This window comes from Primulina eburnea, chromosome 9 (assembly GCF_022965805.1).
Source record: "Primulina eburnea isolate SZY01 chromosome 9, ASM2296580v1, whole genome shotgun sequence".
NCBI lineage: Eukaryota > Viridiplantae > Streptophyta > Magnoliopsida > Lamiales > Gesneriaceae > Primulina > Primulina eburnea.
In genome coordinates this window covers 19,650,731-19,665,886 of record NC_133109.1, presented here as the reverse complement: position 1 = coordinate 19,665,886, position 15,156 = coordinate 19,650,731, and the positions used below count along the sequence as shown (strand labels likewise).

At 40.1% G+C, this 15,156-nt stretch overlaps 1 protein-coding gene and 1 long non-coding RNA gene across 2 annotated transcripts; both read right to left on the bottom strand.

Moving 5' to 3' along the window:
* Positions 1–3,459: 3,459 nt before the first annotated feature.
* LOC140840786 (uncharacterized) lies at positions 3,460–9,697 on the bottom strand. Its single transcript, XM_073207951.1, has 3 exons — positions 9,601–9,697; positions 9,108–9,424; positions 3,460–3,570 (listed from the first exon to the last, which is right to left on the bottom strand). The coding sequence occupies exons 1-3, from the start codon at positions 9,695–9,697 to the stop codon at positions 3,460–3,462; spliced, it is 525 nt and encodes a 174-aa protein (XP_073064052.1).
* Positions 9,698–13,571: 3,874 nt separating this feature from the next.
* Positions 13,572–14,402, bottom strand: LOC140840447 (uncharacterized). The gene is made up of 2 exons (XR_012119984.1): positions 13,894–14,402; positions 13,572–13,741 (listed from the first exon to the last, which is right to left on the bottom strand). It is a non-coding gene; the product is annotated as an uncharacterized lncRNA (long non-coding RNA).
* Between the last annotated feature and the right edge of the window lie 754 nt (positions 14,403–15,156).

Genomic DNA, 15,156 nt, shown 5'->3' with positions numbered 1-15,156 from the left:
AATGTGATGACTTGGTGAGTCGGTCCACTATAACCCAAATGGCATTAAAGCCCCTGACTGATCTAGGCAATCCAACGACGAAGTCCATCGTAATGTTCTCCCATTTCCACTCTAGGATGGGGAGTGGCTTAACCAACCCCGCTGGCCTCTGATGTTCTGCCTTCACCTGTTGACAAGTGAGGTATTCTGACACAAATCAGCGGATGTCTCTCTTCATCCCTGGCCACCAATACAGAATCTGGAGGTCCTTATACATCTTGGTACCTCTCGGATAGATAGAATACGGAGATGCGTGTGCCTCTGTCAAAATATCCTGTCTGATCGAACCACCACTAGGCACCCACATTCTACCTTAATATCTCACAATGCCGTCTGAAACTGTATACAATCACTGCCCTTGGCTTCATCTTTCAGTCTCCATTTCTATAACTGCTTATCTGAAGACTGACCTGCTCGGATACGGTCTAGCAAATCAGATTTGACTGTCAGATTAGACAGCCTAGGGGCTCTGCCCTCACGATAAATCTCTAGACCAAACTTCTGAATCTCAGACTGAAGAGGTCTCTGTGCTGATAACTGAGCTATGACGGCAACTTTTCTGCTCAAAGCGTCTGCGACAACATTAGCCTTTCCCGGATGGTAGCTAATTTTGCAGTCGTAATCTTTCACAAGTTCCAACCACCGTCTCTGTCTCATGTTCAACTCTTTTTGCGTGAAGAAATATTTGAGACTCTTATGATCGGTGAAAATCTGGCATTTCTCGCCGTATAGGTAATGTCTCCAAATTTTCAGTGCGAAGACAACGGCGGCTAACTCCAAGTCGTGAGTCGGGTAATTCTTCTCGTGCACCTTCAACTACCTGGAAGCATAAGCTATGACCCGACCCTGCTGCATCAATACTGCGCCTAACCCGAGCTTAGATGCATCGGTGTATAGCACAAAATCACCTTGTCCCGTCGGCATGGCTAGCACTGGCGCCGAAATGAGAGCTTGCTTCAACGTATCGAAGCTCTTCTGAAATTCATCAATCCACACAAATTTGGCATTTCTCTTGGTTAGTGAAGTGAGTGGCACTGCTATGGATGAAAATACCTTAATAAACTTACGGTAGTAACCAGCTAAACCCAAAAAGCTGCGGATTTCTGATGCATTCTTTGGCTCAACCCATTCCTTGACCGCTGCTACTTTCGCTGGATCCACCTCGATTCCACTGCTAGATACTATATGCCCCAAAAACGCTACTTTCTGCAACCAAAACTCACACTTACTGAACTTCGCAAACAACTTGCGACTCTGCAGAACCTGTAAAACTATTCTCAAGTGTTGGCTATGCTCCTCATGGCTCTTCAAGTATATGAGAATGTCATCAATGAACACGATGACGAACTGATCAAGGTAGGGCTGAATTACTCGGTTCATGAGGTCCATGAAAATTGCTGGAGCATTCGTCAATCCAAATGGCATTACTAATAATTCGTAATGCCCATATCTGGTTCTGAAGGCTGTTTTGTAGACATCTGCATCCTTCACTTTCAGCTGATGATACCCTGATCAAAGATCTATCTTAGAGAACACTGCGGCTCCCTACAATTGATCAAACAAGTCTTCGATTCTAGGAAGTGGGTATTTGTTCTTGATTGTTACCTTGTTCAACTCACGGTAATCGATGCACAGTCTCATGCTTCCGTCTTTCTTTTTCACAAAGATTACTGGCGCGCCCCACGGTGAGAAACTCGGGGGGATAAACTCCTTGTCTAAGAGCTCCTGAATCTGCTGCTTAAGTTCTAACATTTCAGCTGGAGCTAATCTGTACGGTGCCTTAGAGATTGGCACTGTGCCTGGCACGAGATCGATTGTAAACTCTACCTCTCTATCTAGTGGAATGCCTGAGATGTCGTCAGGAAAGACGTCTGGGAAGTCTTTGACTACCGGCACATCTGATAGCGATGGAGTGGGCATGTCAGGTGTTGCGATGATGGTGGCCAAGAAAGCTTGACACCCCTTAGAAATTAGTCTCCTCGCTTGCAGGCAAGAAATCATGCGCGGGAAACTCCTCCATCTGGCTGGCTCAAAAAGAAACTGCTCCATGCCCAATGGTCTGACTAGCACTGATCTCTTCTGAAAGTTGATAAGAACTCTGTTCTTTGTCAGCCAGTCCATTCCCAATATGATGTCGAATTCTGGCATAGGAAATAGGATTAAATCCGCATATACTAGGTGGCCATGCAGTTCTAGATCGATATCTCTTACCACGCTGGTAGCTAACAGCTCTTCCCCTGATGGGACTATCACTGAAAATTTCACGTCTAGGCCAATGGACTTGAGGTCCAAATGATTAGCAAACGTCTCCGATATGAAGGAGTGAGTGGCTCCTGAGTCTATCAGTGCAGTTGTGGATAATCTCTTAATAAAAATGTTTCCTGAGATGCGTTAGCACAACACAAATCTTATATCCCCGAAATTACTAACATACCTCAAGCATAATAAAACTCAATATCCCTAGGCCCACAAAACATTACTAGCACGCTATTAATCCCAAGTAAAAATTCCACATGGAAGGCAAAATAATACTGAGCTTAGGTAGAAAAGTTTACCTGTCAGTAGGGTAGTGTCTGGGTTCGCCTCATGTGCATGCATGGCGAACACTCTGCCTTGAGTTGGCTGTTTCCACTGTGGGCACTCTTTCAGCATGTGATCAGTAGCTCTACATTTGAAACACTTGCCTGACCCATATAAGCACTGTCCCGAGTGCTGGCGGTTGCATTTAGTACACACTGGGCAAGCAACGGGCTTCTGAGGCGCCCCCTGCTGCTGAATCGGACCCTTGCCCTTTGGTGGTCCATGATACGGCTTCTTCCCTGGCGGCCCCTGATACGGTTTCTTAAAATGGGGTCGCTGATTCTGCTGTTGCTGGTGCTGTGGTGGTACCTGATAGGGCCTCTTGCCCTGCCTGTCAGCCTCTATATCCTTCAGATCTTGCTCTGCTGCCAATGCTCTAGATACTGCGACGGCATACGAAGTAGGGCCAGCTACCCTCACATCACGGCGCAAGACCGGCCGCAGTCCATCAATAAAATGCCTCAGTTTTGCTTGGGCATCATTCGCAATTAGGGGTACGAAGTAACACCCCCTCTCAAACTTTCTGACGAAATCTGCCACACTGCTGTCTCCCTGCCTCAGTGTCATAAACTCCTTGGTCAGGCGGGAGCGTACTTCCTCAGTGAAGTACTTGGCGAAGAATGCTTCCTTGAATCCAGTCCAAGACAAGGTCGGAAAATCAATTGCCACCGACACACTATCCCACCAACGTCTGGCGTCGCCTGCTAAAAGGAATATGGCACAACGGACTCGGTCTGCATCCTGTAGCTCCATGAATTCAAAGGTCACTTCGATGGATTTAATCCATCCCTCTACCACCATCGGGTCAGTAGATCCCGAAAACTCCTTAGGGTTCATCCTCTAAAACCTCTCATACACTGCCTCTGGTCTAGGCCTTGCCCCTGCATTCACTGCAGCCTGGTTCCCCGCAAACTGCGCGAAGAACTGCGGCATACCAGTGAGAATCTGAGCCTGCAAGTCCGGAGGTGGGGGTGGAGGTGGAGGTGGAGGATTAGCCCTCTCCTCATCTCAATGCTGCCCTGTCCTCAATCCTAGCTTCCCGGTCAACTACACGTCTAGGAGGCATCCTGTTCCAATGAATTACCCAACACGTAAACCCAATATGCATGAACATATATCAATATTTTATGATGCACGTAAATCAAACTTAAAACATGCACATACTGAAATCATAACTTAATGCTTATTACATAACATAAATTTGAAACTTTAAAACTTACAGACTAGAGGTGTGACTTAGAGAGCTCCTTGCGGCTGGCAGTAGGCATAACCCTTTACAAGAACACCGCTCTGATACCAACTGTAACGTACCGTACTTTTCATACTTAAAATTTGTGGAAAAATTAAAAATTTCTTAAATGTAAACATCCATACGGTCGTCACTCAACGTTCATAAAAATAATTCTCAAAATCATCCATCACCAGTAAAATTTTGCTAAAAGAAACTGCCTCAAAATATTTCACATCCAGATATTAAAAAAAATCAGAGTATTTTTAAACTTTGCACAAAACGTAAACATTGCGGTCCTCGGGTCTAGCCTTCCACTCAGTCCAAGCCTACCCCTTGGTCGCCACCCCCTGTCTCCTCAACATAGTTGCCTGCATCGATCAAGTCTAGTGAGTCTAAAGACTCAACACGTATAAACTGGAATAACGAGTACTACGTAATAAAATCGCACGCAACTTTAAAATAGGACATACATAACTTAAAACTTGAGCTTGCATAATAAACTTGAACATACGTACGTACAAAACTAGACGTGCTATCAACATAAAATTTCATAAACATACTGCATACTTGAACATACATAACTTCATCATTTTGCGTAGAGGCATGTTTCAAAGCAAGTGACCCATAACATAATAAATGCCTGATCAGACAAACCACAGTACTGGGCTGACAGGGACGTATCCACTGCCACATACATGAGATCCTCGTTCATAATTTAACGGGCTGGTTGGTCCCCGTTCATAATTTAACGCTTTTCAACCACGATCTAACCCGTTCAAAATTTAACGGGCGGATTGGTCCCCATTCATAATTTAACGCTTTCCAATCCTAAACATAATTTGGTCACAAGGCAATTAGCATACCTCAAAAATTTAAAATATTTTCTTGCACGTCATACATACTTACTTGGCGTTGTGGGATTCGTTGGACTTCGATCGAGGCCGTCGCTGCACATACTATCATGAATTCACTTACTTAAATTGCATAACTTAGACGTAGATAATCATGCTTACTTACGAGTTCGTTCAATTCCTTAGGACGTTCTAAAATTCCCATGACTCGACCTTGTGAATCCTTGTACTAAACCCTGACATCAAACCTCAACCATGTTATCGTATTTTTCCCAAAATATGAAGGACACGGACCCCGTGCTTACCTCCGTGTATGGGTCCGTGTAGGCTCGGGTGAAAAGGTTCGGAAAGAAGGGTGGACACGGACCCCGTGACAGGGTCCGTGTGAGGGTCCGTGTAGACTCTGGAATAATGCACTTCGGGTGGACAAAGGGCACGGACCCCATGTGGGGGTCCGGGTGAGGGTCCGTGTACATACTGTGAAGGGAATACTCGGAAAGGAGAGGGGCACGGACCCCGTGCCAGGGTCCGTGTCCGGGTCCGTGAACCTGCGGGACGCCGAAACCTGCGAGAAGAAATCTTACACTATGCATATTCCATCCAACAAACAACATGGAACACAAGTAGACACCTCAAGACCCATCCTGGACTACTATAATATTGACTCAAACTTCTACAATCGCTTCCAAACAATCACACATCCTAAGCGACACAATAAACTCATGGACACGAATTTGGCATAACGATCAATACCTATGACCACTATTGAATTCAAGGGCCTAACGGCGCTAACCAACCCAGTTGATTATCAACCCAACATCATAACAATCATACCTAAGTGCATCAATGAACGCCCGTCGATCCCAACGAAGCCTGCCACAATAACTTCAAGAACACAATTTTCGTAAAAGTCGCTGTTTGAGCAGTCCCACGAAAAACGCTATAACTAACTCAAATTTCATCCAAAAATCTCTAATTTTATATCAAATCGAAGGCATCAAAAAGTTATACAATTCTGTAGTTGAAAGTTTTCTCAAAATCTCTACTGAAAAATCGCAGTTTCAACCAGAACAGTAAAAACGTAAATTTCAGATCTAAAGAGGGTTTCAAAAGCGATTTAAACAAGATTGCTCAAACTTCTACACAACATACACATGGTTTTACGCATAAATAACAATGCACGCATAATATGACATGATCGATGCATCAAGAACAGAATATATGTGCCTTTTGATATCAAACGTTACCGAACGGCGATACCGAAGCGGAGATAGAAGCGAGGTTGATCCGGGACGATCGTGCAACGATTTTCTTGCAATAAAATCCACCAAAACTTGATGGAAAATAAGGGGAAGGGGGCGGCTACTTGAAGGAGTAAGAACCCTAGGTTTTCTCTCTCAAAAATAAATAAAATCTGAATGTGAAGTGAGTGTGTGTGTTTAGTCGTGTACAGGTGTGTGTAAAAGTGTGTGTGTGCGTGTGCTTTAGCAATTAGGGAGTAAATTATGCTTAATTAAATAATTAACAACTAATTAAGATACTAACTCTCTTTAAACTTTAATAAAATCACTCAATTAAAATAACGCACACCAAAATGCTAATTTTAAAAGTTTTAACCTCTTAAATCACTAAACACATAAATAAAGTTTTAAAATGCTAAACTAAATAAATTATTTAAAATACCCCTTCCTAACTTATAAAAAAATACCGCATTATAATTTGCCAAGAATCGTCCCCGGTCTTTTCCTCGATCTCGCCTCGAATGAACGCCTGAAACATGAAACTCGAAAAACATTTTAACGTGCATCACATAAACATAAATAATTTAAAACAATGCATTCAAATAAATCATGCATGGCTTAAAACTCATTTTAAAATTAATTAAATGATTTACTCGTTAAATAAATGCATGGGTTATACGTGTACTGAATTTGGGCACTACACGAAGTCTCGAAGTCGTGATAGCAACTCTGTCAATCTTAATCTGAAATGGCAATGTATAGATGTATTCTATCAAAATACAATCCAAAGCAAGTCTTGAACAATCATTATTCAATTTCGGTACGTTTCGACGGCATAACGGCGTAGTTTCTCGATACCGATCAACTCAAACAATAAGAATCAATACAAGACTATATCATCAATTCATAACCATCACAATATCTATATCAAGATCTCAAAATCTGCATAATCTCATCTCAATATATGCTGAAATTCATAACAAATGCATGCGGTAGTATTTCTTCGATCCGATTACGAATAAACCTTCACTATAATCATAAGAACAAACAATAACAATCAAACTCTGATTTCCCCAAATCATCTCAACTCCAAACATGCTGAACGTCATAATACTTACATACTTTGGTAGCTTGAAGCAAGAGAAACACAAATATGGATTCGGATTCAAGATCGGGTGGTTGGATTTTGCACAATCACTTTTCTACTATGGCATGAAGCTTAAAAACATTCTTCCTTGGGAGCTCTCGGTGGTTTCATTTCTGAAGAAGTGCTGAATAAATGTCAAGATACATGTTAAATGGTGTCCAAGACATGTGTCAACTTTGTATGCATGCTGGACTTCTCGCGCATATGCGTGTCCTCAACTCGCACATATGCGCGAGACCTACAGTCTCGGAAATGTCAATCACAACACCCCGCGCATATGCGCGCTCCATCTCGCGCATGTGCGCCAAAGTCTCTGGAGATGTCGCGCATATGCGCGCCTTGTCTCGCGCATGTGCGCCAATGTTTCTGGACGTGTGGCGCATATGCGCGCCTCATCACGCGCATGTGCGCCGATGCTACTGGAATTGTCGCGCATATACATGCATTTCTTCGCGCATGTGCGCCATCTGTTCTGTCCTAATTTCAATATTTTATCATCTCATCTCATGTCTTTCCTACTCCCATCTCATTTAGTACTTCTCATGAGACGTCATGCATAGTCATATCTTCGAATCTCACGTCAATGAAGACTAATAAATATCTTCGAGTATCGGCTCAATGAAAACTAATAATCTCAAGCCTTACAATACCAATGGTTGTCGAATCGGTCGGGATATATGAGTTGAAGGGACCGTACTGTACGCTAACCATAATTGAATGGTTCTTGTAGGCACTATAATTTGATACCTAGGGAATCATGTAAGCGATGCTGCTAGGCGTTTAACATGATTGGTTGGGTACTATCAGACTTGAGTTCTGACGTTCTTGTTATCAAGGAGTTTATAAGTAAGAATGGAGCAATTGGGGTATGCTCGTATAAGGACATGTTTAGTCCAAATCACATGGAGATGTGAACCCACGGCTAGGTTTATCAATGAACCATTGAAGATCCCACAAGTGCTAACTTTTTAGATCCCGTTGAGAAGTAAAATAGTTCAATGTGTTGAACGGCTTATAAAGGAGTTTATAAGTGTAAGGAAAAATAGAATTATGACTTCTACAAGGAGAATATAACTTTTAATTTGAGAAAGTGTTTCTAAATTAAAATTTGACCAAACAAATAATGTATTTGAAAATTGTGATTTTCATAAACATTATTATAGACTAAATTAAATTAATTCAAGTGTTGAATTAATTAAATACTAGTGGACCTAGTAGAGTCCAAATAATTAAATTAATTCAAGTATTGAATTAATTAAACAACAATGGGCCTTGTAGAGCCCAATTAAAAATAATTATTAAACTAGTGGGCTTGAGTAAAATCAAGTAAATGTTAAATGGTCTCAAATGTGTTTGAGACGTTTAAATTAAAGTCCATGGGCTTTGTAATTGTTACAAGCCCAAGTAAAAAGCATGCTAGGAAGGTGAAGGGTTGGATGCAACTTTTGAGTTAATTGCATGGACATGCAACTTTTTGCTTTAACTTTTCACAAAACCAAGAAAACTCATCCTCCACTTCACTCCACATGTGATGGACGAAAATTTGAAGCCAAAATTCTCCAAATTTTTGTTCTTCGATGGTTGAGGAAAGCTTACACTTCTCAAAGAAAAATGCTCTAATTTTTCTAGTACAAAATTAGAGTGGATCTACCTTGTTAGTGGTGGACCTAATTTTAAGAAAGGATTCCAAAATAAAGGTGAAGGTTGTAGATTGTCTATCTTCAAGAGCTAAATTGTTTACAACTTAGTTGGAGCCAAAATCAATCTTTGTGATTGATAGGTAATTTTCTAAACACCATATGTATGACATTTTGGTGTTTTCGTATTTGCTACACATTATAGGCTTAGGGTGTTCGAAATTTTCATACTAGAAAATTATTTTGAAACTTCCGTTGCGCATTTGAACAACTTAATCGATCCCCTTTCAGTCTCTATGCCTGCATGCAAGAGATCATGCGAGAGAAACTCCTCCATCTATCCGGCTCAAAGAGAAATTGCTCCATGCCCAATGGTCTTACCAACACTGATCTTTTCTTAAAGTCAATAAGAACTCTGTTCTCTGTTAGCCAGTCCATTCCCAAGATAATGTCAAACTCTGGCATCGTCAACACAATCAGATCGGCATACACTAGGTAACCTTTCAGTTTGAGATCGATGTCTCTGACCACGCTAGTAGCTGATAACTCTTCCCCTAATGGGACTGTCACTGAATAGTTCACGTTGAGTCCAATGAACTTGATGTCCAAATGATTAGCAAACTTCTCCGAGATAAAAGAGTGAGTGGCCCCGGAATCTATCAAGACCTTCGTGGCTACTCTCTTTATGAAAATATTTCCTGAGAGACGTTAGCACAACGCACCAAACTTATATCCCAAAATACTAATCTTTCCCACAAGCATAATAGAAAATCTACACAAGTCACAGAAAATACTAACTAGCACACTAATAATCCCAACTCAAATTCGAAACATGCATAGAAAAAATAATACGGTGCTGAATTATATAGGTTACCCGTCAGAAGAGTTGTATCTGGGTTCACCTCCTCTGCCTGCATGGCGAACACTCTCCCCTCGGTAGGCTGCCTCCACTGCGGGAAGTCCTTCAGCATATGATCACCGGCTCCGCACTTGAATCATTTGCAAGAACCCCATAAACACTGGCCCATGTGTTGGCGGTTGCACTTCGGACACACTGGGTACTCCGGTCTCTGAGGAGCCTTCTGTTGTGGAATAGGACCCTTGCCTCTTGGGGGTCCCTGAAACGGCCTCTTCCCTTGTTGTCCCTGGAAAGGTCTCTTAAATTGAGGCTGCTAAGGTGCTTGATAGGGCCTCTTGCATGTCGTTCTCAATGTCCCTCTGGTCCTACTCCGCTGCCAGGGCTCTCGACACGACAATGGCATAGGTGATGGGACCAGGAAAAACTCTCACATCACGGTGCAAGATCGGCCATAACCCATCAATGAAGTGCCTCAGCTTCTCCTGGGCGTCATTAGCAATTAGGGGCACAAAGTGACACCTCCTCTCAAACTTCCTGACAAACTCTGCGAGGCTGCTGTCTCCCTGTCGCAAAGTCATAAACTCCCTAGTGAGGCAGGAGCGTACTTCTTCAATGAAGTACTTGGAGCAGAAGACCTCCATGAAACTATCCCAAGTCAGTGTTTGCAAATTCATCGACACAGATGCGCTCTCCCACCACAGTAGGGCATCTCATGCCAGCAGGAAAGTGGCACACCTAACTTTGTCTGCATCCTGCAGCTCCATGAAAGAGAAAATCATCTCGATGGACTTAATCCATCCCTCAGCTACGATCGGGTCAGTAGTTCCCGAGAACTCTTTTGGGTCCCCCATCCTCCTGAATCGCTCATAAACAGCCTCTGGTCTGGGCCTAGTACCTGTATCTACGGCATCGTTGTTTCCCGCAAACTGTGCAAGGAATTGAGTCATCCTAGCAAACATCTGAGCTTGCATATCTAGCGGTGGACGAGGAGGAGTGGCCCTCTCCTCTTCCCGAGCCTCTCTGTTCTCTTCACCTACTCCACGTGCAATCATACGTCTAGGAGAAATAATATCCCAAAATTTACCCAACATGTAAACCAACATGCATAAACATAATATCTATATCATATGCACACAATTTGAACTTAAACATGAACATGCTGAAATCATGACTTGATGCCTTACTACTAGAAAGAATTTCAAACTTAAAACTTACAGACTTGAGGTGTGACTTCGTGAGATTCTTGCAACTGGCAGTAGGCATAGCCCTTTACAAGAACCTGGCTCTGATACCAACTGTAACGTACCGTATTTTGAACTACTTGAAATTTACGGAAAAATAAAAATTTTCTTAAACACATAAAAATCTTCCAAATTGCGATAAAAATAAAATGCTCATCTAAAAATATTTGAAATAAAAACAATTACCAACAAAGTTTGCAAAAATTATTCGTTTAAACAACGTAAAATAGTCTCATAAAATCAGAGTATTTGAAACATGCATAAAGTTCTTAAAAACGTAGGCGGTCCTGGGGTTTAGCCTCCGCGCAGTCCGAGCCGGCTCATTGGTCCTCACCCATCGTCTCCTCGTATTAGTTCTCACCTGCATCGATCAAGTCTAGTGAGTCTAAAGACTCAACATGTATAAACTGAGAATAACAACTGATACATAATAAAACCAAATGCATTTTAAAGTAAGACGTACATACTTGAACATGAACATACTTACATACACGTAGACGTGCCATCATATCGTTAAACTTTACATAAACATACTTGCATCATAAATACTTGGACATACACAAACATAATCATTTTACGTAGAGATATGTTTCAAAGAAAGTGACTCATACATAAATGCGCCTGATCAGACTAAACCACAGTACTGGGCTGGTAGGGATGTCCACTAACACATACATAAGATCTCCGGTCATACTTTACCGCTTTCCAATCCTGATCAAACATGGTCATACTTTACCGGGGTTAAGAGGTCCTCAGCCATGTTCACCAACTTCCAAACCCGTCCATATTTGGTCATAAGTCCTTTAGCATACCTCAAAAATAAAACATTTTGTTTTGCACGTCGAAAATACTTAAAAACGTCGAGGGCTTCGTTGGAATGCTCTTGACATGCTGCCCTAACCAAAGCAGCAAAGATTCAGAAGATCCCAATGAAGCTTGCAACCAAAACTTGAGAAAACGAGAAAAACATGCACAAATTTTCGCAGCTTGAGCGATGTCACGGTAAAAATCATATCTCCCTCATTTCTTATCAGAAAAATACGAATTTACTGTCAAATCAAAGCTAACACAATGTACTACAAATCATATGTAAAAAAAACATTTCCAGAAAACCAAACTATAAGTCGCAGAATTTGAAATAATAGAGGGTAACAGATTTTATGACGCAGAAATTTCACAGCTTGTGTAGTTTCACGAAAATAATCATAACTCACTCGTTTCATGTCCAAAAATTACGAATTTACTGTCGAATCGAAGGTATCAAAAAGTACTACGTTTTATCTGTTGAAAGATTTTTCCAGAAAATCGACTGAAATTCACAGTATTCGAAGAGACAACAGAATCGGTTTTTTAGGCCCAAAATTTTTTATCCAAAATCGTTTCAAACATTTTTGCTCAAACTTTTGCATAACCTTCACAATATTTCATACAATATACATCAAAATAATTACTATGACAAGATCGATGCGAAAAGGAAAGAATATACATGTTTTTGACTTTAAAACTCACGATACGACGAATAACGAAGCGACGCGGTGCGGGAAGCAATCCGGGCGACTTGAAGCACGATTTTTCTACTAAAATCAACGTGTAGTTGCTGAAATAATTTGAAGGGGAGGGTGGCTGCTGGACAAAGAACTAAGAACCCTACCAATTCTCTCCAAAAAAAAGAAATTAAAGGGTGCAAGAGATGTGTGTGTGCATAGGCCAAGTGTGTGTATATATAGTGCATGTGTGTGAGAGTGTAATGTGTGTGAGTGTGAGTGTGTGTGTGTGTGTGTTAGTGGGTTCGTGGGGTATTAAGGGTTTAATTAATAATTAATTTGCTAAATAATAATATTAACCCATTATTAACTTTACTAAAAATCCCATAATTTAGAATAAAATACTCAAGTGATAACTTTGAAACTTTAAAATCTTAAAATCACTTAATAATTAAATTAGGTTTTAAAATACTTAAAAATTCATAAATCATTTAAAATACTAATTTTATTGACTTGAAATAAAATACCACATTTTTCGTAAATTGTCTAAATCTTCGTCAATCTCTTTTCCCGATCACATATCGAATATTCGCTTGAAACATGAAACTCAAGAAAACATTTTAATGTGCATCACATAAACTTGTAATAATTCAAAATATTGCAATTTCATAAATTATGTGTCGCTAAAAATCATTTTAAAATTAATTAAATAAGTAAAAATTTAAATGAATACATGAGTTTTACGTGTATTGATTTTGGGCTCTACACAACCAACCCGATTCAGACTCATATTGATCTCATTGGAACGAAATAAATGAGTTTGCCTAATTGAAGTTGGAAAATTTCGATGAACGGTTCAAATTTCAGACTGAAGTGTTTGTCAGGCGATTGAAGAATAAATCAGTTTTATATGGATTCATCGCTTTGGAAACATTGGTCCTAAAGACAGTTAAGGTTATCACCATCTCTCAGACACTAGAAAAGAGATCTTATTTATTTAATCTGATGTGCGTGAAGAAGCTGGCTGAAGTAACAGCTCAGCTAAAAATAAACTATGATTCGATCAGTCCAACTTCTTACAATGACATAGCCGTCTTCCAACAGTTGGACTCAAATCTCTTATCCTTTAAATTCTTGAATTATTTACAATAAATATTTTATTAAGCAAAAATTAAAATTTAGCTATTAAATCTTTAACACCTTAACCGTCTCCAGTCCTCCGTCCTCAGCCAACACCGATAATCATCTGAAAATCTTTAAATTATGAAACCAAACAAAATTACACAATTAATCATTTATTCACTCAAAATATATCATTCATGCATCCAAAATCATTTAATTAAACTATTTTAGCAATTTAATAATTTTCATGTATGCGGTATACGTGGACTGATTTTCGGACATTACAACAAAGCTCTCTGACGATCGAACCTATAATATAAACCCAATATATACATCAATATAATGCATTCTAATCAACGAAAGCGAATTAAATCGGGACGGGTAAAACCCGAAATTCGACAGCCCCTAAACCGAACAAAAGCTGGAATTTTGGACCTAGAAATCACAAGATTGAAGCTTACCCTAGTCGCTAGCGGTCTTGAGGTGGTAACACACCAAAAAATCTCCGGAGTCACTGTTCACGAGCTGGAAAATGGGTTGGAAAAGGCTGTAATTTTCAGCTACAAAATCAAGCTCAAATGTTGGACAAACTCGAAGCTAAATGAAAAAAGATCAAAACATCATCTTCCCGGCCACTTCTCACCGGAAACGAAGCTAGTCTTGACTGGAAAAATTAGGTAAATCAGCGAATAAATGCTAAGGCTCGATTACATGCTGAAAATGGTCTGAAGGATGAAGAAAACTCATTTAAATCAACCTGGCATCTTCGATCGGGCTGAATCTCTGCTAAAAAACTAAGATTTATGGCTTGAATCAAAGCTTATGATGTGGGGAACAAAACCCATCAAGAATTTTGAGATTTCGACAAAGAACGAAGGAGTTACGATGATATTTCGGTGACTGCTACATAAGTGACGATAATTGCAAAAGGGGATGGGTTGCTTCTTCCTTTCTATATATTTCCTTCAGTCTCCAATAAGGTAAGTTATGTGTGTAACATCCGAAAAACCAAACCTACGTAAACCACATGTATGCAAATTACTGGGATCGATTAATTGTTTTATTTAATTTATTTTAAATGCTTGCATGATTTTTTAATGATTAAAGGTATGATTGCATGATTAAATGATTATACAACATGAATTCATGAAATTAAAAAAAATTTCCTGAATATTCGATAATAGGTAGGGGAAAGGAGACCAGGGACGACCAAGACTAGAAAAAATATTTTTCACTAAATATTTGCAAGGCTTCCTAACATGATTAAAATGATTTAATTTTTTTGAAAATTTTAGAGTTCGAATTATTTTACTAGTCGAGCTCGATTTTTCCCGGAAAGCCGGCTTTGGGAAAACGAGGAGTTTTTAAAGGATCCAAAATATTATTTTTTGGAAAATAATTTTATATTTTTTTATGTTTTAATTAAATAAGAGTTATTGGGCTCAATTTAACCAAATTGAGTAGGCCCAATTGCTCATATACTTGGAGGCCCAAAACCAAAGCCCATTATCATGTTAATTAAATTTGTAAAAGGACTCATAGGCTTTCATAACACCGTAATTCAGCCTTGTAGCAGCCGAAATCACTCAATTGCACACACACAAAATTCGACATTCATCATGGAAGGAAAGGCTAGAGTTATTCCTCGTCCGGTCGTCCATCTTCGCACCCTCGCCAACGATTAAATATCCGAGCGTTATAAACGCAAAGGCATGTTTTATAAA